The 24,275-nt window shown below is 44.4% G+C and overlaps 1 protein-coding gene across 2 annotated transcripts; it reads left to right on the top strand.

Moving 5' to 3' along the window:
• Positions 1–17: 17 nt before the first annotated feature.
• Positions 18–23,698, top strand: unm_sa1261 (un-named sa1261). 2 transcript variants are annotated; one of them, XM_031576534.1, is made up of 4 exons: positions 18–106; positions 15,527–15,758; positions 18,134–18,336; positions 19,139–23,698. In XM_031576534.1, exons 2-4 carry the CDS (start codon positions 15,581–15,583, stop codon positions 20,030–20,032), a joined length of 1,275 nt encoding a protein of 424 aa, XP_031432394.1. In that variant the 5' UTR covers positions 18–106; positions 15,527–15,580; the 3' UTR covers positions 20,033–23,698. The 2 variants fall into 2 exon arrangements, with proteins under 2 accessions (XP_031432394.1, XP_031432390.1); XM_031576530.2 differs by lacking the exon at positions 18–106 and adding an exon at positions 9,679–10,488.
• The last annotated feature ends 577 nt before the right edge of the window (positions 23,699–24,275 follow it).

Consider the following 24,275-nt stretch of genomic DNA (forward strand, 5'->3'; position numbering starts at 1 on the left):
TTACCCAGCATGCACAAGGAGCATGTGTGTGATAACAGGATAGATGTGATTCTCCGATTACTTCATAGCATCTCAGCTAGTTGGTCGGGTGACCCAACCTTGGAAGGTAGGCTATATCAAAATATTGGAGAACGTTATGGTGGTAGACGACATAATATTAGGCTGGTAATGCAAGACAGCTACTTTCTATTGAGGTGCACAAGCTATTTTAACCAGATGTACAGTTATGTTGTGATGGGCCTACTCACTTGCAGATTTTAAAATGTCGTAGCTCTCAGGTTTTGGTACACATATCTTCTGTTGCATCCTTTAACGCACATATCAGAATGCAAGTGAATCCACAATTTTAGCACACAACCTTTTTTCCTTTCCTGTTTCTTTTCCCCCATCCCCCTGATTGCTTTGCAATCCCCTGATCAGTTATGATGGTGTTATTATAACCTACTAACTCAAACTACTCTTGACTTAAATAGGTTGTCACCTGCTCTGTGCCATTGTTTTAGGGTCTGTCACTCAGTCCTGTTATGTCGGCTCTTTTGTCCTAATTATTTGTCCTTTGTAAGTTTGTCTTGACTGGTATGCTACAAGTATGTGCGATGATGACATGACAGAGTTTGAGCTTGTTCAATCCGGGGCTTTTGAGCTCCCAACTGTTAAAATGTTAATGCAGAGGTTAATAACATACCTAAATATTGAATGGAAATACTATTGTGTTTGTGCTGTGTAGGCTGATAAACACAATATAGTTGTATTCCTCTCAAATGTCTCAGACAATTGATGCAACCTGTATAGATGTAACATTTGTGTCTGAATAATTTCTCAGATAAATAAAAAGCCATGTGAAATCGACTAGACCTATGCCTTTTAGCATCTATACCCAGTGTCAGATGCATTATTTACAAACTACCAGCAGGTGGCACAGCTCATCATGCCAAAATGTATTGCCCTGCAGTGTTCTCTGCTGTCAGGTGTTGGTCAGGTGTTGACATTTGATATTTTACAATGACAGGTTTTGACATTTTATGTTTTCCAATTACTTGTATCCTTCCTCTCCTTCAGAATGATGAGAACCTCTGAAACACATTTACTAAATGTAAAATTTGATGAAGTTACAAGAGCTGGTGGTAATCAACAGAACACTAGCACTTCACAAGAGTTTATTTTGTGTTTTGTTAGGAGAGTTAACACAATCTGTTAAAAATCCAATGGACCAGCCTGAGTACAGATTGATTTCAAGTCTGGTTCCTGGGTTGCTATATTAAAAAAGGAATGTTCTAGATCAGGGGTCTTCAACCGGGGGTCCGCGACCCCCAGGGGGTCCGCGGAGGTACTGCAGGGGGTCCGCCAAATTATTTCATCTGAAGCATTTTTCCCTCTTCCAAAAATTAAAAACGTCCAATAGGCTACATAAACATAAACAGATCGTAACAATTGCTTTCTATTCGTTTATAAAATAATACATAGGCTACCCATGAATCTTCACGCGATCATTTGATTACCATGGCAACATATGCACTTTTAGCTACATTTAGCTATCTGGTGCCAAAACACGTTACCTGCCATAACCATACAATTTAAAAGTTTTGTAATTTCTCGGAACAAAAGCTCCACGTCATACAGCACTGATGGCGGTTCAGATGATCTACCTTCAGAGGATGCCAACATGCCTTAATACCCAAAAACGCAAACTGTAGAAAACACGTAAATATTCAAATAATTATCTGAAGTTTGGCTTCACCTACAAAGAGACCGATGGTGACAAACTACCAGTGTGCGTGGTTTGCTCTCCCGTGCTATCAAACGAAAGTATGAAGCCATCAAAGCTGCAACGACACATAGACTTAGAGACAACCCATGCTCACTTGAAAGAAACAAACATTTAATATTTCCCGTTTAAAATCTTTTGAGGGCCAGCAGACAATCAGCCACAGTTGGCGAGCTAGCTTTAAAACCCTCTTATCAAGTTGCATTACGTGTCGCTCAGACCAAAACGCCATACATAATTGCGGAAAGTTTAATATTGCCAGCAGCTAGTAATATGTGAAAAACAACGTTTGGGAAGGAGGAGTACGTGAAAAAAAAATGAAAAGCATCCCTTTGCTTTTTTCCCCCTTTCAATTGATGAATTGGCAGCTGATGTGAGGGCACAACTAGTCGCGAAACTCCCGAAAGCAGATTATTTTGCACTACAATTAGATGAATCCACAGACATGTCAAACGACCCTCTGTTTTTAGCGTTTGTGTGGTTGTCTACCAAAATGAGATGCAGGAGGAATTTATATTCTGTAAGCAGCTGCATGGACGTACAGAAGAGTTCAGAGACTTTCAAAGTGATCGACAATTTTTTCCGTGAACATGATATACCCTGGCCAAAATGTGTCGCGATGTGCACAGACGGTGTAAGAGCCATGTGTGACGCACTGAATGCTTCATAGGGAGAATCTTGTTGCCAAAGACATGAGTGATGAATTGTCAAACGTCAGGCCTCTCACTAGATCATGAGATATTTCATCCATACTTAAGCTTCTCAAGCTACTCAATTATTTGTCCCCCCCCCCCTCATTGAATACAGAGTAATGGCTAACTGTAAGGGAGAAAAAAAAATCATAAAATTATAAACAGAATAAATTGAAACGAGTTGTGTGTTACAAATTATGTATCATTATGTTCAAACACGTGTAGGGGAGTGTGTTTGTGTGTGTGTGTGTGTCTGATACTTAGTTCCAGATAAAATATATGAATATCAGGCCTAAATTTGGGGCGGCGGGGGTGGGGGTCCCTGCTCAGTGTCTCTCTCAGCCAAGGGGTCCTTGGGCTGAAAAAGGTTGAAGACCCCTGTTCTAGATTATACGTTTCAGGCTATTTTGGGGTCAGATCTATCCACTCCTGCCCTGTCCCAGAAATTCTGTTCATGGTAGCTTTTGTTGTGTTGCTAGTTAAATGAGGAACCACAAATATTAGACTTTTGTTTCTTTCATTGTGTTCTTTTGGGGCCTTGTATGGCTGGTGTTCCTGACACTTATGGAAACCTTTTAGCTATGGCTTATCAGGTAGAAGTAAAAAAGGGAACTATTACATTGCTTTGCTATTCAGGTCTTTTGTGTGTGTAATTCGTGTGAATTTGATCCTTATGGTTCTCAACGTAATCTACATTCCTTCCTGTTGTCCCTGCTTGGAAACCGTTTCCACAGAGGTTCGATGTGAAAGAGAATCCATTTGATCTCTTGCCTCCACCCAGCAACCCTGATTTCATCTGACCTCAGGCTGCACCATGTCTGCCCCATCCACTGGCACATTGGCTGCTGGAGGACTTGTTTGCATCTGAATCTGAATTTGCGTCTGAAAAGCAGTGGAAGTTGGCACCGAATCTTGGCCCTGGGCAGAGGAACAAAGGCAGAGAGGAAGATAAAAGGAGCCGTGAGGGCAGGCTGTGCTGGGGGGCCACCCCGTGCTCTGTGCTCTCTCAGGCTGGCACAGCGCATCGGTTCTGTGGGCACCAGCATGGCATGCTTCTGCCACCTGCTGGCGGCTGGATAATCCTGTTTCTGCAGTGGTCATGCTTGATGGCTTAAAGTGTGTATACGTGAAATGTGTTTTGTGTGTGTGTGTAGTGGGTAGTGGCCTCACTTGAAAAGCAGTCCACGTACATTCTTGCCCCTTTTGTTCAGCAGCACATGGATACACAACCCCCTACAGGGAACGACATCAAGAGCTGAGGAGAGACTAAATGCAATTAAACACCAATGAGGGAAAATAATGGTGTACCAAAGCAAAAGCTTTAATCGGTACCTTTGTGTACCTTTCCTGGGAGTCTAATGGTAATCTGTTTGTTCTGTTCTCTACAGTTCATTAGGCAAACATTTAGCCCGTTGCACTTAGCAAGAACCACACCACGGTAAGTGATCTCATGCAGACAGACCAGCTATTATGAGTAATTTCATGGAATCATAACAAACAGGGCTAAACCAGGAGTACACGTGATTTTAGACTCCTGTGGTTTGGGTCACCATTCAAGCTGCTCTATTCTCGCCCTCACTGGGTTCACTTGAAGGTGTCAGACTAGCATCCTTGGTGAAGGTAAATACCCCTCCCCTGGAAAGGGACATAATACTCTGCTTTGTTTTTAAACTAAGTGGATTTGAGCTCTTTGTTTGGCAGGGGTTCACTGTGACCTCCTTAGGTCTGGTGATATAGCCAACCTGGAGGGGAAGTGTTTGACCATGCATGGGCAGCCACCAAGCACACGGTTGGGTTAATGGCACCCAGGCCAAAGCCATATGGTCTCATGCAAGAGGGGGCTTGCTGCTTAAATTAGTCCATTGGGATGTGAAAGTCAGAGTCATAGTTCTTCGGTGGCTATCGATGGGAAAGCAATAAATCAAACCAACTGCCGATGAACTGCTGCATGTATGTAACATGATGCCTACGTGGCCATCAATATCTAGTCCAGAAATGTGGTGACTAACTGCACAGAAGAACCAACACAGACCGCTCTTGGGAACATGACCACACATGCTGCAGCAAGGCTATTCTCAGCTCCCTGCGAGGCCGTCTCCACTGGCTGCGTCGCTGTGTCTATTGTGTGTAGCGAAGGGCACACGGCATGGAGTACAATGGTACACACAGAGGAGACGCACAACAACGAACGGGTGCGATGGCATCACTCTCACGTGTACCTCCTCAGCGTCCTCACTGTCAGACACCACGGGTGCCCAAGACCGCTCGGCTCAGCAGCTCGTCGCGCAGAAAAGAACCATTGTCCCCATGGTTCTCTCATCCTCTTAGCTCATCAGCACAAGGTTGAGAGGTACCAGACAGAGATCTATGGCTAACGACAGGAGTAAAGCAGGAGTAGCTGCACTTTAGGTTTGCATTACTGGGGCTGTCTCTCTTTTGGTGTTTTTTGTTTATCCCTCTCTCCATCTCTGTCTCTCGACATATTGTTTTCCCTCGCTGTGTCTGTCTTTCTCGCTCTCTTCCCGCCTCTGTCAGTTTTCACTAGGAGCTCTGTGCATCTTCAATCCCAGCTGTACTGAAAGGCAGAGGACGAACTGAGCTGAGCTGGAATCCACAAGTCTGGGAGCAGACGATTCAACTTGACAGAACTTGGAGACGCAAGGACACGCCAGCATCTCAGTCAGTCATACACACATCCACGTGTGTCTCATTGTCTCCCTCCGCAGATTCATTTAATCAAACCCGGCCGGGCCAGCTGCATAACCCGACGGTCTGAATGATAGCCGATAATACAACTGAAACCTGCCAAGGTCAGACAGGGGGAGGAGTGGGGCCAGCTGGGGTTATTAGCGACCTGCCCACCGCTGCACGTGTCTGTGATGTGCTGGTTCACGCTCCACGTGAAGCCTCTATTTATTCAAGCACTCTGGCCTCGGTGGGCAGCTGTTAACTCCAGCGCTTGCAGGGCATATGCTGCCTGGCAGATGCTCAGCTGTGCTGTGGAAGTTTGATAATAACGAATGCCCTTTTTTCCGCCCTCTCTGTTTTTTTCATGCAATGCCACTCCGGTGAATTGTTCCCTGCCGCAGAGAGTGAGAACTCTCAACATCCACTGATCAAGGAGATAAGCATGTCAAGAGAGAGAGATGGCAACTCTGTTTATGAACCCATATCCCAGTGTGTCAGGGTTACATAATCCAACGAGTGAGTTTCCTCTTCCTCTGTTCACATAACACATTGTGCACTGGGTGGGGTGTTTTAAATTTCACCACACTGGAACAATGTTTAGTTATTTTTCTTTTCTTGAGATAGCCCCCCTCCCCATAGAAAGCAGGTGGAGGTTGGAAACAGGGGGTCCCAAGGGTCATCGATTGTTCTCTGGCTCCTGTATGGTCGAGATGAGGACTTACTGGGAGAGCCCCGAAACCTGAGCCTGTCTCCGAGGGGCATTGGACGGCTGCCATGCAACCTCTCAGCAACTCTCTGCACCTCGTCAGCCACTTCACACATGCACACGCTGCCCACGGCTCTGGCAACACTACCTCTAGCCTCCCCTGCGGTGGACCCCTCTCGCTGTGCAACGTCTCATTAGCGTGAGTACAATTATGTAATGCCATCAGTCTTTGTCACATCCCTCGCTGAGTGACCCCGGCCAGGCGGCGACAACGACAACAACAACAACAAACCCGCCATCAGCCAGAACAGATCTGTGTGTGAGGAGGTGAGGAGAGACACAGAGGCGCAAAGCAACGGGACTACAAGAATGGCATGTAGACATAATTTAAAGGGTGGGAGAGGTTGGATGTCAGCCCAGGTTTCTAAGGTGGGCGGATGTTGGAGGGAAGGAGGAGAGAGCACTGACTAATATAGTATCAGTGGCCTTTGGCCTGTGCAGTCACAGACATTTTGACAGGTTACTGACACAGATGCAAGTCCTTGCTCAAAGACTGCCCGGATGGAAAAGAGGCGGTTTTAATTCATCAGGAACTTAAATGGAGACCTGCTTCTGCGCCCTCAGCAGTCTGTAGTCATGATGATGGATCACCTTAGCTTACACACACACACACACACACACACACACAGCCTAAGCAGATGACGAGAACCACCTTGTAGTGGGATCTCATGCCTGGTAACTCTGATATCAGCGCACATCTGACTCATTTCAATGCTCTTTAGCTGTCAACAGGCTGACAGATGTTTTTACAGACACCACACAAATGAACATGGCATTCAAATATATAAAGAGTTGGTGCTGGTGTCAAGAAAGTTACTTTAGGTGGATAGCTGAGATTCCTCTCTAAACTTGAATGTTTTCTAAATATTTCATTTTTAACTACCAAGAGTAAGGCTTAAATGTAGAGTTGCAGTGATGCAGTGAAATTGCATTGCATTGCATTACAGTGTCAATTATCAGTACGTTGTAAAGTTAAAGTGGCAGAGCAGACATAGACATCATGCATCATTAGTTGGATTGTGAGACCCGAGAACAACACACTCAAATCTTTTGTGTGGGTCCCTGTCCTCCGATTGTGTTTTATCTGTGAAATGTTATCTCTTATGTCAAAGTCTGAACATCCACGCTCCATGTGTGATGTATCACCGCTACAGAACAGGTAGTACAGAATGATTGAGGTCTAGCAGTCTTACTCCTTCTCTTTCCTGTATTCTCTCACTCTCTCTCTCTCTGTCTGTCTGTCACTTACACACTCTTTCCATCTCTTAAGAGGTCAGACAGTAGGAATGGAGACTTATCTTGGAATGAAACTCTCTCAATGCAGTCTACACATTTACACGTTCTGTGACTCCATTTGTCTAGCTGCACTCTTTGACAGAACCAAAGATGGACAGTTCACTTCACTTGGTCCCCGGGCGCTACAAGCCGCCCACTGCTCCTGGGGGGTCCTTGAGGAAGGACAGTCCAGGATGGGAAAAAGCAGAAAATAAATTCACCGCGACCTCAGGCTTACCTGCGTGTGTGTGTGTGTGTCCTGTGTCGCCTCCATATATGCACGTGTGTGTTCCAGTGTGTCGTGTGTGCCATTAAAAACCTGACAAAGGTCTTAAATTATTTATTTTTTATTTGCTAGACCAAATGAGGGCTGCATGCTGCCTCTACGCACAGCAGGAAAACACAATAAACAGATGGTCAAGTTAACTAATCTCTCAGTGTCTGTAGCAACTTCAAAATCACCTGCTTATTAAAACCCTGAAAGACAGGACATCCTAAAGTAATATAAGATTTCCTTGCAAAAGGCTCTCTCCCTAAGTGATGTGTTAATTTGACTGGTTGCCATTATTACAAGCAAATTGGGTTGTAGAAAGCAGGTCAGTTATGTATGTGTCTGATGTGTATTTATTCCAGTAAACTATTTACCATTCATTTAATGTGCTGTTAGTTGACTGTTCGTCAAAATGTCTCCTGTCGTTTGTGCTTAATGTGATGCTCTGGTGAGCGTGTTTGTGCTCAGCACATGGAGAGGCAGTCGATGGGAGTCTGTCAGCGTGTTTACGAGAGACTGCAGCTCTGTGCCTGTGTACTTGCCATCCCCACGGGTGATCAACATTGTGTGCTCCCTGGAAAGAACCTGGGGAACTCATTATGCAAACTTCTGGGGATTTGATCAAACAAAGAGGGCTCAAACTGTGGAGCGATAATAAGCCAGCAGCAATGTTATTACAGATGCTCAGAACACTCATGCATTTTGCAAATATTTTCTACCAGGTCATTTGCATGGGGTTCCCATTGAAGGTTTGATCCAGAAATGTTTGTTTATATTCATGGCTGTCACATGAAAGACTGGCAGTGGGAGGGACTGTGTATGTATCTTTGCATGTGAAGACTGGTGCAAAGACACAATGGACACACTGTGCTGTGATCATGAAAATGAAAAATAAGCTCATGCCAAATTATATTCTTACACTAGGTTTATCAGTACAAGTATCTCTTCATCAATCTATGACAGATAACTGATACAGAGTTAAGTTTCCCTTAATTGAGAGTGGCCACTCAAGACTATAACTAAATGAACACGGATAAATATGCATTGTGTGTTTATACCTTGTGCTAAACAAAGTCGTCGTCAATGACGTCAGTGAGGAAGAATAGGTAATTTGGTGTTCTTCATATAACATAATTTTATCGCATCATGCTTCCCATTAATGTATTATTTACTTTGAAATGCACAACCTCTGCACCAATGCACAACTTGCACAATTGACCACAATTACGTAGCCTACAGTTATTTAATTTGTCCTTATTTATACTAACAGCTCATGTTGTGTTTGCCTGTTATTCGTGTAATTTTAGAAGTAGGATACCGCAGCGTCCAGCAGCTCTGGAGAAACTGTCCCGTCCGTTTCGCACGCAGCAAATCCTGTTACCCACTGAATACAAATTCTCCACAGTGACGTAGGTCCTGCGTCGGAGGGAGGAGAGCGAGCAGGTCGAAGATGAATCATAGCTTACCAATTCACCTTCAGGCTACTCTATTGAGTGTCCCGTAGAAAGTGTGTCGACTTTAAAGAGTACATTTAGTGAACTGCATTTATTTATATGCCTTATGACATATTCAATAGCCTTGCAAAAACCACACCCGGCATGAAATCTAGCCTACTCCCTCTCTCAATTTTACCCAATGCCCACCACGCACATCTTTTTTAGCCTGGATAAAACGTGTGGGACAGTTCATTACGCATGCTGTTAATGCAGCACAAGATGCTAATAATAAACATAATCCGAACTATAGCGTTGCAATTATAGAGCTGCCCACAAAAAAAAGCAAATCGTCGCTGCATTGCATCAAAGTAAATGTAACTGTTGTGCAATAAAGGTACACGTTAAGCCATATTTAACTAACATGGAGAACTGCCAGCTCACATCACGGTTTTCCCTATATGGGGCCTACTTAAAACGTTTGATCTTTTGATCTTTTGAAAGAGAGGGAGACCAATGAGGAAGCTTACTGCATGTAGGTTAAGATTCCTCTCTGTTCGCACTTCTGCTCGTTAAATTGTAAACTACAAGCTCGTGCGTGGCTGGTACCGTTCGCGTTTATTAAAATACAGCGCAATTATTTGTTTCTCACAAGTACTCTACCTGGTTACACTACAATCACCATCCTGTTCGCTTTACGGGTCTTTCCAATTTTGATTGCTTTTAATGTGGAGATTGCCATGTCTCCCAATTTGGTTATGTGTGCTCATCCCAGGTGTGGCAGCTGCTTTTGGAACGAATCGTGGCAGGAGCATGTCTTGCCCAAAGCACTATGGTACAACTCCTGTTGTTTTTAAATGTGCTTTACAAATAAATATGACTTCACCTGACTTTCCAAAAGCAACTACTGCGCTCTGACTTGAGATTATTCATCATCCTTGTTTAAAAAAAACAGAATGCATTTTTTAGAAGAAACTATAAACTTTGTGACAGCCTCTTTTCCCGTCATTGTGAATATGATGTGATTTAGTTATGGCTGACCAGATGAGATGAAAATGGTTGATGAGGTGCAGATGAGATGAACATGGTTATGGTTATAAGGTTATTTGCACTTAAATAAATCGGCTTCTGGGAAAGGTTTCGATGCTGTTAATAGGCTATGCCTATAACACTGTATCCAAGCGCTGTGTCCCGCATCTTGCAGATTTCTTTTCCGCAGAGGCACTACAGAAAATCTGTACGGAGACAGAGGACCCCTCCCCGACAGACTGGTTGCTTTGGTGCTCTCTCGGTCGGACCTCCAATTGGCTAGCAGGCGCGGTGGGCAGGAGCTCTGCCTCCCCTCTCGCTGTCATTAGCGGCATCCAGAAACGGAGGAGACAATAGGGAAACAGCAATAAGCCTGACAGAGGCAGCGGAACGATAGCACCCAGCAAGGTGACACACTGCTATGCGTTCAGTAATTGATCACCATTTCAACGCGGAGAATTAAACCATAAATACATGCACTCGAAGACAGCGAGCGGATACCTATCGTATCGTGACTGAGTGACTTTCGTGACTGCAATATGTCCTGCATATCATAATCGACTTGAAAGGTGAGTGTTTGCAGCGGAATGGTCTTGGATTTATTAGCACAGGACTCTACTATAAATGTCAGTAAGCCGTTTGTGTTTATTCGGTGTTATATAATTAGTTGTCACAACACTATAGGCTGTGTATCGATTATCCAAAGCTACTGCTTGTTCTGAGCAAGAAAGAATACATTTCTCTCATCAAGAAATGGATGAATTTGCGGTTTAACTGAGCAAAATCAAAAACAAAACATTTTTCAAGTCGCTGACGAAAAGGGGTGTGTGTCATCAAGATTATTCATTTATTAATTTTTGATTTTAGATATGGGTTTGGTATTTGGTACTTCCTTTTTGTATCGGTATCCGTATCGTTTTTGTTTCAGGCAGCGACAGAGGAGGTATTACTGCGCAAGATAATAGGGATTGATGGTCTGTTGCCCTTAGAAAGATATGCGACTTGAACTGTTGTCACTGAACTGATGCTTTGTCTGAGACATGAGAGTATTGAATGTGAAACCAGGTTGTTTGTTTCTTTGGAAGTATATGACTGCTCTGTGCAGACAGACTGAAGAATTTACTAACATGCATCACATAGACAACAACAACTAGTCTCTCTCTCTCACTCACTCACTCACTCACTCACACACACACACACACACACACACACACACACACAAACTCACACTCACACTCACATTCACACACACACACACACACACACACACACACACACACACACACACACACACACACATACACATACACACACACACACACACACACACCTTTCTCTCTTGCTGACCAAATTGGCCATTCCTTCAGACCCTGCCCCTCGTCCTTCCACCATCAGCCCAGATGAACAGAACAGCCATCTCTGTGTTCCCTTCAAGAGAGAGAGAGAGAGAGGCCACAGTCAGCTGGCTGGGAGCCTCTCAACTGATCTGTCTCCAAAGCCTGTACACAATGGGAGTGCTGGCAAATGTGAACGCCGCTTGTAGCCGACTCCCTTTGATGAGCTTCAACCTTACATGAGGATTCAGTGAGAATGAGAAGTAAAGAGAGAGAGCAAGAGAGAGAGAGAGAGAGAGAGAGAGAGGGACAAGTGTTTGAGACAGAGACAGACAAGACATAGATATAGACATAGAGACTCAAATCAAGAGAGATAAGGTGAGAGTCTGACAGGTAGAACAGAGTGTGTGTTAAGAGACAGACAGACAGAGACATGCACACAGGGAGACAGACAAGAAGATTGGTGCTCAATCCAGGCTCCAACCAGCAGAGCAACACTAACAGGGCAGCAGGACGGGGCTCACCCTGAGACAAGACACATCGTGACTCACTTTACTGGCAGTTAGCAGCTGACCATATCAGACCCGGCCCTCATATGGGCCAGGCCCGGCCCGGACAAGGGCTGGATGAATGCCAGTCATCTGCTCTCCGGATGAGTACACTGGCTTGCTTGCAGCGGTAGAGATGTATTGCATCACAATGTAAATGGCAGTGCAACATGTTTTTGGGATTGAATTAGTCACTGTGACCTGCACCTCAAACAGCAGTGAAGAGTCAGCTTTTGTGACTAATCAGATAAGTTGATAGTGGTGGGCAGAGCTACAGCGAGTGTGCACGTCAGAGCCAGTCCAGGACCCTCCTTTAATGGATCTCAGAAACACAACAGGCTCACAGTCAGCCCTTCCTGACATTTCAGCCTGAAAGAACTCAGCTGCCTCCATGTTGCACCACTGATGAAAGAGAGGAAACGGTTTAATGTATAATGGAATGACTACACTGTTTCACTCATCGTTTGAGGCTGGCTCTTAAAGGGGATCAGCTCCTCGGGCTTCAGTTCCTTAACAAGTCTGAAAGAACGAGTAGGGGAGAGGGTGAGAGAAAGAGAGCGGATTAGTTTGATAATTCACTCCTTTTTCAGCCACAGAGAAGGCAGAGAATGCAAAAAAAGAGAGCAAAACCACCGAGTGAATCTCATGACAGTACACCCACCCATATACACTCAGCTCTATTTGCGCTTTCATTTGGGCTAAGAGCCTGCAGGTCCTTTCTCCTGCAGTTCAAGGGCAGAGAACAGGTTTCATGAAGATGAATGTTTCCCACTGAAGTCGGAGAGTGCCGGTGCGTGGTTTAATGCATTGTTTGACCACACTGCTATGTTGGCTATTTGTTGTTCTTGCCCACATGGCAAAGTGTAGTCATTACAGTGATTTGTTGCCAGTGTCAAAGTGCAGATTCATGTTGGTGCGTTTCATCAAAAAAGAGTTGGCTGGGAGAATTGGTTGCCAAGGAATGCTGTGCTGTTCGTTTTTTTTACGTAACAAGTTCCTTCCCTTATCAGATGGATGACTAGTTGAATATTCGGCCACCTTCATTCGTTTTCTTTGGCTGTGTCTTCCAACGGCATATATTTAAGGTTATGCTCAAGGTTTATTACGTGATCTGATTTGAAGATGTCTTCCTAAATTCACTGCACTTGACTGGGAGGTGTCTCTGTGTGTGTGTGTGTGTGTGTGTGTGTGTGTGTGTGTGTGTGTGTGTGTGTGTGTGTGTGTGTGTGTGTGTGTGTGTGTGTGTGTGTGTGTGTGTGTGTGTGTGTGTGTGTTTGTGTGTGTGGACTCCTTTAGCAAGTGAAGGTGAAAAAAGTGGAGAAGATGAGCAACCATTGCACAACAGTTTTACTCTGTGTGTGTTTTTCTCACAGTAGGCATAATCCTTCACTAGATCTCTTCTCACTCTCCTCAGCTCTACCAGGGGATGAACTGTGTTAGTTCTGAAGAAAAAACATTTCAAGTTTTAGTTCAGCTATGTTTCATTGTTAGGGACAGGCAACAGTCATCCTGTCTCGTGCCATGGACCTGGATGCAGAGGCAGAGGCAGAGACAGAGATAGAGACAGAGGCAGAGGCAGAGGCATCCATGTAGTAAGATTGAGGGAGCTACTGGAAGGCTATGGCACGTCTCTGTCTTCATCGCAGTGCTCCGTGACTGAAAAGTAGCCTCATCTAACAAACAATACTCCCAGGACAGTAAAACCAGCGAGGCGATTAGGATAAACACGCAAGTGTGATAAACCGCTCGACGTACTCCCACAGATCCTCTTGGGCATGGCAGCGAGAATACTCCTAGGAAAGGAGGGATATCGCGTGAGCTGGCGCGGGCTGCGTCAGCGTTGCAGCAGCGGAGTTGCACTTAATTATTGCGCTCTGTGCGACTCGTGTCCTCCCATGTTTTGACCGGCTGGTGATCGTGCATTTTGGCCGTTAATGCGTGCTTTGAGTCTGCGTGCGTGTGTGAAGACCTTCATTTTGATCGACCTTCTCACTTGGTGTTTAGTTGACCTAGCCTGCTAGAGGCCTAAGGGGGACAATGTTCTTTTATGGGTGACACTGACGGACATGAGGACAACACGCACACGCACACAGACACATGCCGACTACACCAGCTGACTGTCTCTCTTTCCCCCTCCCTCTCTCTCCCCCTCTTCCTCTCTCCCCCCTCTCTCTTGCTCCCTTTCTCCTGTCTGGCTTATACCTTCATCCTCCTAGGTGCTAATGGAAAACACATTCTTAAACATGCTCAGTCATTTGCAGACCTTCACAGATGGCGCATATTGGCTGGACGTGCCATGCATCCTGTCTTGTTTAAAGGAGAACTGGCAATGCCTCAGCGCTCTCAGAGGTGTGAAGTCTATTCTACTCTGCCTACCTAAGGACAGAGAGTGCAAACCAGTTCTTGTTCTCACTTGTGGATGGCAGCTGACTCATATTTGGCCCTGTTCTGGAACAAATCTACTGGATCAATGCCAAATCAGGGCCAAATCCATGCCAAATCAGTTCTGGAATCAGCCAAACTGTAAGGGGCTTCAAGATCTATCACAGAATTCTGTAACTATACAACTGTAACCATCCAGTATTAACTATTGAATAAAGAGATACACTTGAACAAGGAGGATAAAGAGCCTGCTGTAAACATATTACACATGGTCATAGTGACATTGCAGTCTTTTACTGAATAATTAAATGTCCAAAATAATCAGTGAAGTTTCCCATATGGAAAAGTAAAAACACATAGGAATCACACTTGTTTAATACTTGCATGATAAATGGAAAAGAGCTTGCATATATACTGTATTATGCATATGCATATACAGCATACTAAAATTGCATTATGCCCTTTTACATGCAAGGCAGGTCATGTATGAAATATTCATTTTCTCTATGTGACTGGATATTAAAGGGGCCATAATTATGTGTGTTAACACACTGTTATCATATACACTATTTAAAAATGAATATATATGAATTTTACTGACTTTTTCCCTATGGGGTCAAATGGTTTCCTCCTTGATTTGCCACCAGATTTGCAAATCGGCCTCTTTCAGTTGGCCAGCAGTGCTACGTCCGTGGTGCATGATGCTTTGCAGCCACCATACTGAGCCCCTCCATAACTCAGTACTACTCGCTCAGCTGGGCACATTCATAGCGCTTTATTGACTGACTTACAGGGTGAAATGTTAATTGGAGTTTCACAAGTGCCAAAAAAGTTGGCACGGTTTACAGAGATTGGGTCCACAGCAAAGGTTTGAATAGAGTGAGGAGAGATCCGCTTTTGTCATGCTAACTGGGGCTTGCCCGGCCCTTTTCAAAATGTAACCTTCTTGTTTTCAAACAGTTCTCTGGTTTTGTATTCTCCATTGATGCGTTGTTCCTTTCAGGGGCCGACGTGTGTGTGTGATCTTTTGCACTTGAAAGGGGTTTCGCCAAGCAGGAAGTAGAGCAGGATGCAAAATGTTACATAACGTTTTTTTTCCCCCCCTTTTTCTTTTGGCTCAGATAATTCCAGTCATTGTCACTCTGATGTTTGCGATAAGAGGGTTGTGTGTGTGTGTGTGTATGTGTGTGCCAGTGTCTCTCTGTGTGAGAGAAAGAGGTGTGACACTTTCAAATCCTCAATGTAAAAAAAAAGAAAGAAGGATGAAAAGAAAAAAAGAGAAACATTTTTCTTCAGTTTTGTTTTACATTTCTTCTCTCTCTTCTTCTTCACTCTCTTCTCAGTGTCCACTTCCTCCAGATCTCCCATCTTGGTTCTCGGCCTCCCCCTCTGGAAGCATGACCTCGTCCTCCTCGCCTCGCGTCTCTCGCGCCTCCATCGACATCCTGGAGGAGCTGCAGCTCATCGCCGCCCAGAACATGGAGAAGCTGGAGATCAATAGGTACTATGAGGTCATCCGCGAGCTGGGCAAGGGGACCTACGGGAAGGTGGATCTCGTGGTCCATAAAATCAGAGGTGAGTGTAACAGTCCACAGAAGCAACAGAATGTCTCTCTGTATTTTTCTCTGTGCACAGAATACTGACATAACAGAAAGAGTTAAAAGGGCTTTCATCAGAGGCGTCTGCCAGAGCCAATTTAGAGCAGGCTGTCACATCCTGAACACTCAAAGCGATTACATCGTGTGGTTCCAAATGGGATGCGTCTGGCATCTGTAACTTGTGGTGAACTAATACGCCTTGATCCTTTATATTTTTTCGGCGCCCAGCTGCTCGTGAGAAACCCACTTGTCAGGGTGTGAGGGAACTGGCATGCGCACTTTTGTCAGGGTGGATGTACGCGAAGTTAAAGAACTGTGCAGATTGCTTATCAAAATGTTCATTTCTCAGAAATCTGACCAGGGTGCCCTGAGAATGCAAGCAAATTCTTCACCATCTGTCCTCATGCCTTTGAAGTAAGGGCCTGTTGCAAAAGGCTCTATATCACCCATGAATAAACCCCCTCTACCTCTGTGCGGTGAAGGCTAATGGTGCTGTTGAGCATACACAGTTTCACTGGTCTATTCTTTACCTTTTTATTTTTTTGGTGTGCTGTGAAAGGGCTCGCCATCTGTTGCCAATGCAAAATGAGCAGCCTTTGTTTCTGACTTAGAGAACAAACAAAGAGACAGGCTTTTCAAGCCACCTTCTATTTCTTGAGTGCACCACCACATTGCCTGTGGATTTGCATTGGCTAAATATACTGTATACAGCTCGCTTATAGAGTGCTTTTACCTTTGCTCTTGGGTACGGATGATGAGTATTTATGATCTGAGTACAGCTCATGTTCTAAGACCCCCCCATGCTGTGTAATGGGGTATGATATTAGTGAAAGAGGCCAGAGTGTGGCATAAATGACTGCTTTGGGAGTAGAGTTGGCAATAAAATAGAACTCTGAATGCTTACTTACATTAGCACGATCAATTTAACAACCCACTCCCTCTTGATGGTAATAGTTTTATGATGGCGCTTCCTATTTTTATGCTCAACACTGCTATACAGCAGAAGAGCAATGACTGCAGTCATGGGATCTTGGTGGCGTGTCATTGGACAAAAAAGTAGCCAGAGGGAAAAACAGTTCCCCTGTGTTTGCAAGTCTCTGTTTTACCTGACATGCAAAAACATTTTTAACATCTCCTCTAAAGCATTTTGCTCCTGAAGGTGTATCCTTGTAAATATATCCTATATTCAAGGCACGCTCGAGAACTGTTGTGTCCAAACATATAATCTAAATGTGGAAACCATGTACTAGTAGTTAATCTGTCATAATATGGAAATAAATGTTTCGCACAGAGGACGAATGACACTATGAGAATACATATTTGTGCAGTGATTTTAATTGGATAATTATGCATTCGTATGACTTCGCTTTGTCAACGTTCACATCCTAGAGAAAATGATCGACAGGACCGCATGCAGCTAGCTGGCTGTTTCTACGCTTTACTAAGCTGCTCAAAGCAAGCTGACTGCTTTGTGCATTTTTTTTCTGTCTTGATTTACCATCCACGCCTCCGAGTTGAACAACAAGGGAATGGAAACATTCCCATCTGGCTGGCTGTGCTGTAGTGCTGTCGTGGTGTAACTGCAGGAGCGTTTTAATTCCATGGCTTTGCTCAAGATCGTGGGAAAGGCAGACAGCCATCTTCATCAGTGTCGTTTTCAAACCTAGTGTTCCTGTCTGGTCTCATCCAGTTCCTGTGTTCTTGTCATTCGGTGGGGAAAAAACAGCATGTTGGTAGAAGATATTGTAGACTATTTCCTCCATGATTGCTTTGTACATGGCTCTCCCCAAACCCCCGGAAACCATTCCAGGCTTTTAGCGTCTTTACATTATAAATGAAGCGAAAGAACTCAGCAGCAGTCTAAGAGCAGAGGAGAAGTCATTATCCATCTCATTTCAGATGCTGTCATCTTAAGACAGAACACTGGCTTTACAAGTCTTAGCCCCCTGAGGAATGTACTCGTCAAAGCAGAGTTGACCTTAGACTGAGGTTTTCCTGGAGCAAGGCAGGCGTTTGAATTTGAATAGCTTTCTCTCCCTTCAAAAACAAGATTTGATATGGAGCAGTCATTTTAATACAGAACTGTATGTTTAATGACAGAGAGCTCGACCAATGCACAATGAAATGTAATGTGATGGTTCCATGAAGCTACGTTGTCATCATCTAACCTGACCTGACCTGATACAAAAAAATCTTGTGACACAAAAGACTACAAGAGAATTCTATGTATTGTGCAATATGAGACAGTATACCTGATCCCCATTGTGACTGTTAACTGTTGATATTTGCATATTATATTTTATAATTTATACTACAACGTATTGAGCAGTATTCATGCCTTCTGTCACACAGGCACTAAAATGGCTCTGAAGTACCTGCGGAAGAAGACCACCAAGCTGAAGAGCTTCCTGCGGGAGTACAGCATCTCACTCTACCTGTCGCCCTGCCCCTACATTATCAACATGTTTGGCATTTCCTTCGAGACAGACGACTACTACATCTTCGCTCAGGAGTATGCCTCAGCTGGCGACCTCTTCGACATCATTCCGCCCCAGGTGAGGGGAAGCGGTGTGGTTTGGTGTGTGTGTGTGTGTGTGTGTGTGTGTGTGTGTGTGTGTGTGTGTGTGTGTGTGTGTGTGTGTGTGTGTGTGTGTGTGTGTGTGTGTGTGTGTGTGTGTGTGTGTGTGTGTGTGTTATTTGGTTGTGTGTAGGCACGGTTTAGTGCATTCTCATTACTTCTCATTACTTCAGTCCTCTTCTCTCACACGATAAGCCAAAGTTGTTGTTGGGTATCAGGGTCTCCAGGAGTTGATCTGTTGTGAGTTTGTCAGAAGACAGTATATCAGACACTACCAGTGTTTCTGAGGATGGAAACCTGCATACATATATGTCAGTATATACTCTCCATTGGTTATGTTGTATATTTCATATAATAATGACTATTATAAAGTAAACATTGTTGAAACCTGAAACAAATTGACACTGACAAATGTGAGGAAATATAACTTTTCTGAACTTTTGAATGTTTGTGTTTCTCGGCGCAATGATGAATAGGCTTGCGGAAAGTACATGGTGTTTTTGTTCGATGTTACATCATCTAGCCATGACTCCAACATAGGCTTATTTTTAGATGCTTTTGCATAGCAAATGTTTCAAGGGTATACTCTTAGATAAGGCAACGTTTTGCCCAAATACTGGTTTATACTTTTTCGATTTTTCCTATTCAGGTTTTTTATTTAATTTCTAATGCTACCTTTTTTTCACATCTACGGATGAGCCTCTTATTGTTCTTCTCTTTTGGTAACTAAGGCCGTTTTCTTTCCCTGACTGACACTACTACTGTTCTTCCTTCTCCAGGTGGGTCTCCCTGAGGTGGTTGCCAAGCGCTGTGTGCACCAGGTGGCCATCGGTCTGGACTTCCTCCATGGCAGGAAGCTGGTGCATCGCGATATCAAGCCTGAGAACGTGCTCATCTTCGACCGCGAGTGCCGCAAGGTGAAGCTGTCGGACTTCGGCATGACGCGACGTGCGGGCTCACCGGTGAAGCGCGTGAGCGGCACAATCCCGTACACAGCGCCGGAGCTGTGTGATGCCTCACGACGCGATGGCTTTCTGGTGGAGCCCAGCACCGACGTGTGGGCCTTCGGCGTGCTGCTCTTCTGCATGCTCACGGGCAACTTCCCCTGGGAGAAGGCACTGCCCTCGGACGCCTTCTACGAGGAGTTCGCCCGCTGGCAGCGCGGCCGTTCGGCCCAAGTGCCCTCGCAGTGGCGCCGCTTCACGCCCCAGGCGCTGCGCATGTTCCGCCGCCTGCTCGCCATCCAGCAGGACCGCCGCTGCTCCGTCAAGGACGTCTTCGCCCACTTCGATGACTACTGGATGCTGGACACTGAGAACGGGAACGTGCCCACCGTCGTCACGACGACGGGAGTGGCATCGACGGCGGTATCATCGGCCGGGGCGGGGGCGTACTCCTCTCCCTCCTCTGCAGGCGGCAGTGGTCCCCCTGCTGAGCTCAGCAGCTCTTCATCATCTGAGGAAGACGAGCTGGTCGAGCGGCTGAAGCAGCAGAGCCTCTCGGCCGTGGTGACCAAGGGCGGCATCATCATGGAGGCCATGGCGGCCTCACACTACTCCTCCTCGGCCAACAGCTCGCCCGCCTCCAACAACGGCTATGAGCGAGCCTCTCGCGACAGCAACGGCAATGGCGGCCGCATCCTCGTCACCACGCCCATCGAGATTTGCGTTTAAATGTCGACGGCCTTTTTTTTGGTTGAGGAAGCTGTGAAGCAGATGCAGTTTAGAATACTAGTGAAGCGCTGACCACCTTGGGGTCAGGAGGCGAGGAGAGACGAGACAAGACCGGTGAGACTGTGTATCTGGAGCTGGATGACTGACATGAAAAAGGACATGAGCTAGATTAGCCAAGGTAGACATTTAACTTTGTTTTCCATCCAAAATTCCCTGTGACGCCATGATGGAGTTTTGGGGGAGAGAGGAAGACAATCACTGCTCATCAACCCTGTGTGTGATGGAGGTGACAAGATGACATTAACACACATAATAATACAAAACTACAACAATTGAGACCAAACCGCATCCCCTGAAAACTGATTGGGAGGACGAGCAGGACAGCTGCCCTCGTTTGTGCTGCAGTGGATCTGGCCTGAACCTAGTTTCCCTAAAGCAATATGTCAAAACAACATTGTGCTTTGACGACCAAACAGGCAAACCTTCAAAAATAAACAACACAAAAGAAGCAACAAATTCAGAAACACAGGGATGGATGCTTCTGCAGATGAAAACGATGTAAAGTGGACAGTTCTGAATCAACTGTTAAGTTATGCTTGATTATCAATTTGTAATTGCAATGTCAACAGTGCTACTACTGTGTTTATATACTTGCGTGTTTGTGGGTGTGAGCTCATGCAAGTGATTTTTTTTTTTTGGTTTGGTTTGCAAAATGTATTTACTTGAATCTCAACCTTTATTTGTGGCCATTTCATTTTTAAGCAGTAGCATTTGGGTTTTTAAATAACTAACCTTTGTAACTAACCACCACTGCAGTTAGTAAACGTCAGTCAAAGCCTCATCATTTGGTTTACCAAATGTGAAAAGCACCATTACGTAAGAGGTCATTTTGTAAGATTGGCCCTGCATCATCAACTCCCCTCAACCACTGTCTGAGCTGTGGAAACAACAACAAATACCGGCCAGTCTCACACTGAACCATGAAAACAAAGGGACAATGTTTGTTTAGGATCCAGAGAATAGGGTTATGTTTACATGCTTGGGTTTGCTACTTTAACAATAAGGTAGGATGTATTTCTTTTTTCTGATGTCACTGAGTTAGGACATAGCATGGTGTTGAGGGCTTGAGAAGACTTTCATGTTCACAGGTGTACAGACACACTCTGGAAAGGAAACAGGGAGGATTTCATTTTGTTTTTCCTTCTTTTTACTCAGGTATATCACCAAGCCTTTAATTTCTCATGATACAAAACAACAGTTTTCTTTCATGTCGTGGCTCGGCAGGCCAATAACTGATGATTAAAGCACCAGAATCTCTAATCACTTATCAAACTGGACTGTCCTATCCTCTGTAAAGGCCAGTAAACTTCCCTTTTCTCCCCCAAAGCACTTGACCCCCCCAAAAAACTTGCATAGTTCCTATTATGTAAGAAATGTATACTGTATACAGTGTACTGCCAAGTTGCCATTTGCAGAGACAGAGAGGAAATGCTGTATGTCACAGATTGACAGGACACCTGCAGAGAGTGTTGCGATCCATCTGCTAAGAGTGATTAATATTCTCCCTCCCGCCACATACAGTGCTGTTTGAGCTCTAGCATTTGCAGCATCATGCTATACCTGTTCTCTTTACCCTGAACATTTCCTTCTGTGTCAAACAGCAATCAAATGACTTAAGAACATCTTGCCCACATGGAAGGAAACATCTTCTAAGTCAAAAACTGGTATTTAGATCAGAATATAAAAACATCTAATGAAGCATGAATCATTCATTACATTTAAATGAACCCTTTCCATTTGTTGTTTCAAGAATCACATTGCTATTCACACAGGACTACAGACGACATCCAATCTAACTTGCCGATTTGACAGATAACATAAAGGGCTTGATTTTGAGGGCAGCAAGACATTGTTAATATGCCGCCTTCATCTCCACTTGTCTAAGTACTGCTGAAGTGTCCCTACAGTCAGCTCGCAATCATTTACTTCCGTTTCTGGTTCCTTGAGAAAATCATGGAAATGAATACGAGTCTGTTAGGAGAGCTCTACCTTTGAAGAGTAACCCCAACCACATTTCATAATTAGCCAAAATGATACAAAACCGAGTGTATTTCAGTGCCTTGTATAACATACCAAGTCACAAATTCCTACTAACTGCAGACAATGAAATGCACAAACTCTGAATACATTTAGTTTGGTGATTGGTGGCCAATGAAAAGTAATGATAGCTTTTATGGCTGGACATCGAAAGAGATCTCCTTAACTTCAGGAGTACTGGACAAGGAGTAAACCTATTGACAAGTTAACACTACCTTACCACCCTCAAAATACAGCCCCAAACATCTCAAGATAATCCTTAATGCTCTGCTAATTCTTCCCCCCCCCCAATTCAGTGTTTCAGTGAGTGAGGCTAATTTCTTCTTGGAAATTCTCAATTTTCTGTAAAGCCAAGGATCTGACAGACACTTTTGATTTTGTTCTTATCAAGGCATTGGATGATTTGACCCCACTGTCTATTTTATACATGTTTTTATGGGGTCATCATTTGTATAGATGTGTTGAAGCCAAGGGCATTTTTTTTTAAACTGCATGGTAAAAAAAATGGTAAACCGTACTCCAACCTATGACGTCTATTATGTGATGATATTTTTCCGTAGCACAAACTTGCATCACTATATAATGTTCTGGATGTAAGGGTTATTGGTTATTTACTACCTGGTATGCTGTACCTGTATTTCTACTGTACACTAAGAGAGTAAGAGTGCGTGTTGAAGGCGCCTACCGAAAATGAAGACGAGAATATCTGATTTCTGTCGGAATGTAGGGAAGTCAGTTCACTGTCCTGTCCACCAAAGTGATGGATTAACCTTTGTTGGACCTCCTGCTATGCCCTCAGTTACTTTACTAGGATGAAATCTGAGCATGCGACAAGGATGGACATTCATGAAGATAAAATAAAATAAATTAGAAAGAGACTGATGCCCCCCCTCCAAAAAAAGGCTGGAGTTCTGCATTTCTTTCTGGCAATGACGGTGTGTGAAGGAACATTTTTTTTAAACAAACCTTGTATTTGTTTGTTTTTTGAAGAAAATACCTGCATGAATAAAATACTGTTCTGAAAAAGACACTGTAGAAATAAATACATAGCCTTCTTGTCAAAAGTGGTAGAGGTCTTTTATTGTAGCATCGGTAGAGCCAAACTTATCCAGATTCCAGATTCTCCTCACAACTTTGAGAAACCACCAATTCCAGTTTTGCTACGGACTGTGGTAACTCTTTGTGCAATAGTCATCGTCTATGGAATTCAGTGGCTCACAAGGATATCTCTACTCATGTCAAATAAAAGGACAGAAACCTCATTGTCTTTCTTCAAACCATGACTCCAAGCAGTCCCTGTGGGACAAAAAAACAACAAACAAGAAAACGGTTTTAAGAGAAAGTCGTCATGGTGTACTGTGCTATTAGAAATGTTATGAAACCTCCTTGTCTCTCTGATGCATCCTCTTCATGTGCCGTCGTGTGGTGTGTGGAGGAGTAGTGTGTAGAGAAAAAAAAGTGTGTCCCTACAGACCTCTTGTCTTATACTGCAGAGCCATCTAAAGGCAACCTGTCCTCCCCAAGACTTTACTTTTTCCTTTCCTCTCATTAAAGATGAAATAAAGTAAACGGAAGCTTCCGTGTGCATTTGTTCTGTCCCTTTGAAGTGTGAAGAATCCCAGGGAGGTGCATGGGAGATAGAGAGAGGGAGAGTGGGGTGGGTGGGATAAGGGAAACAAGCTAGCAGCCTGTTGGCAGTAAGAAAGGAAACTGAACGAGAGCACTGGAGATTACTGCCAGTTACATCACAGGACCAGCATGCTAAGTGGGCAAAGCTGCCTCCCAATGTGGCGCCATGATTAGAATCAGGACTCTGGTGGTGGCCACAGGAAAGGGCAGTACACAGTTAAATGCAGTTTTCTGTACCTTATTTCATGCCTCACTGCTTACTTCCGTTATATTTTATGCCAACGCCCAAACCAAACCAGATGACCCAAATGACTGCTGGAACTTAAGTTGTGAGCTGTAGTGTGTGGTGTGCTCTTACCTGTGACCAGAAGTCATCCTGCCTGCTCACCTCAACACACACAGAATGACCTATTATTATAGGAGACTGCTCAAAGGGCCTTTACACACGTCAAAGCAGAATGGTGTCCATAAAAGCGAAAACTAGGGATTAAGTGAGGGGGTTGGGGTGAGTGGGACA

The sequence above is a fragment of the Clupea harengus genome, chromosome 1, assembly GCF_900700415.2.
Source record: "Clupea harengus chromosome 1, Ch_v2.0.2, whole genome shotgun sequence".
Taxonomy (NCBI): Eukaryota; Metazoa; Chordata; class Actinopteri; order Clupeiformes; family Clupeidae; genus Clupea; species Clupea harengus.

What these genes read in the sequence shown, in the direction of transcription:
- unm_sa1261 (XM_031576534.1), top strand. Translation starts at nt 15,581, where the DNA reads ATGACCTCGTCCTCCTCGCCTCGCGTCTCTCGCGCCTCCATCGACATC. An exon ending in CGTGGTCCATAAAATCAGAG is followed by an intron (nt 15,759 to 18,133) that starts GTGAGTGTAACA and finishes TCTGTCACACAG; the next exon opens with GCACTAAAATGGCTCTGAAG. An exon ending in TCGACATCATTCCGCCCCAG is followed by an intron (nt 18,337 to 19,138) that starts GTGAGGGGAAGC and finishes TTCCTTCTCCAG; the next exon opens with GTGGGTCTCCCTGAGGTGGT.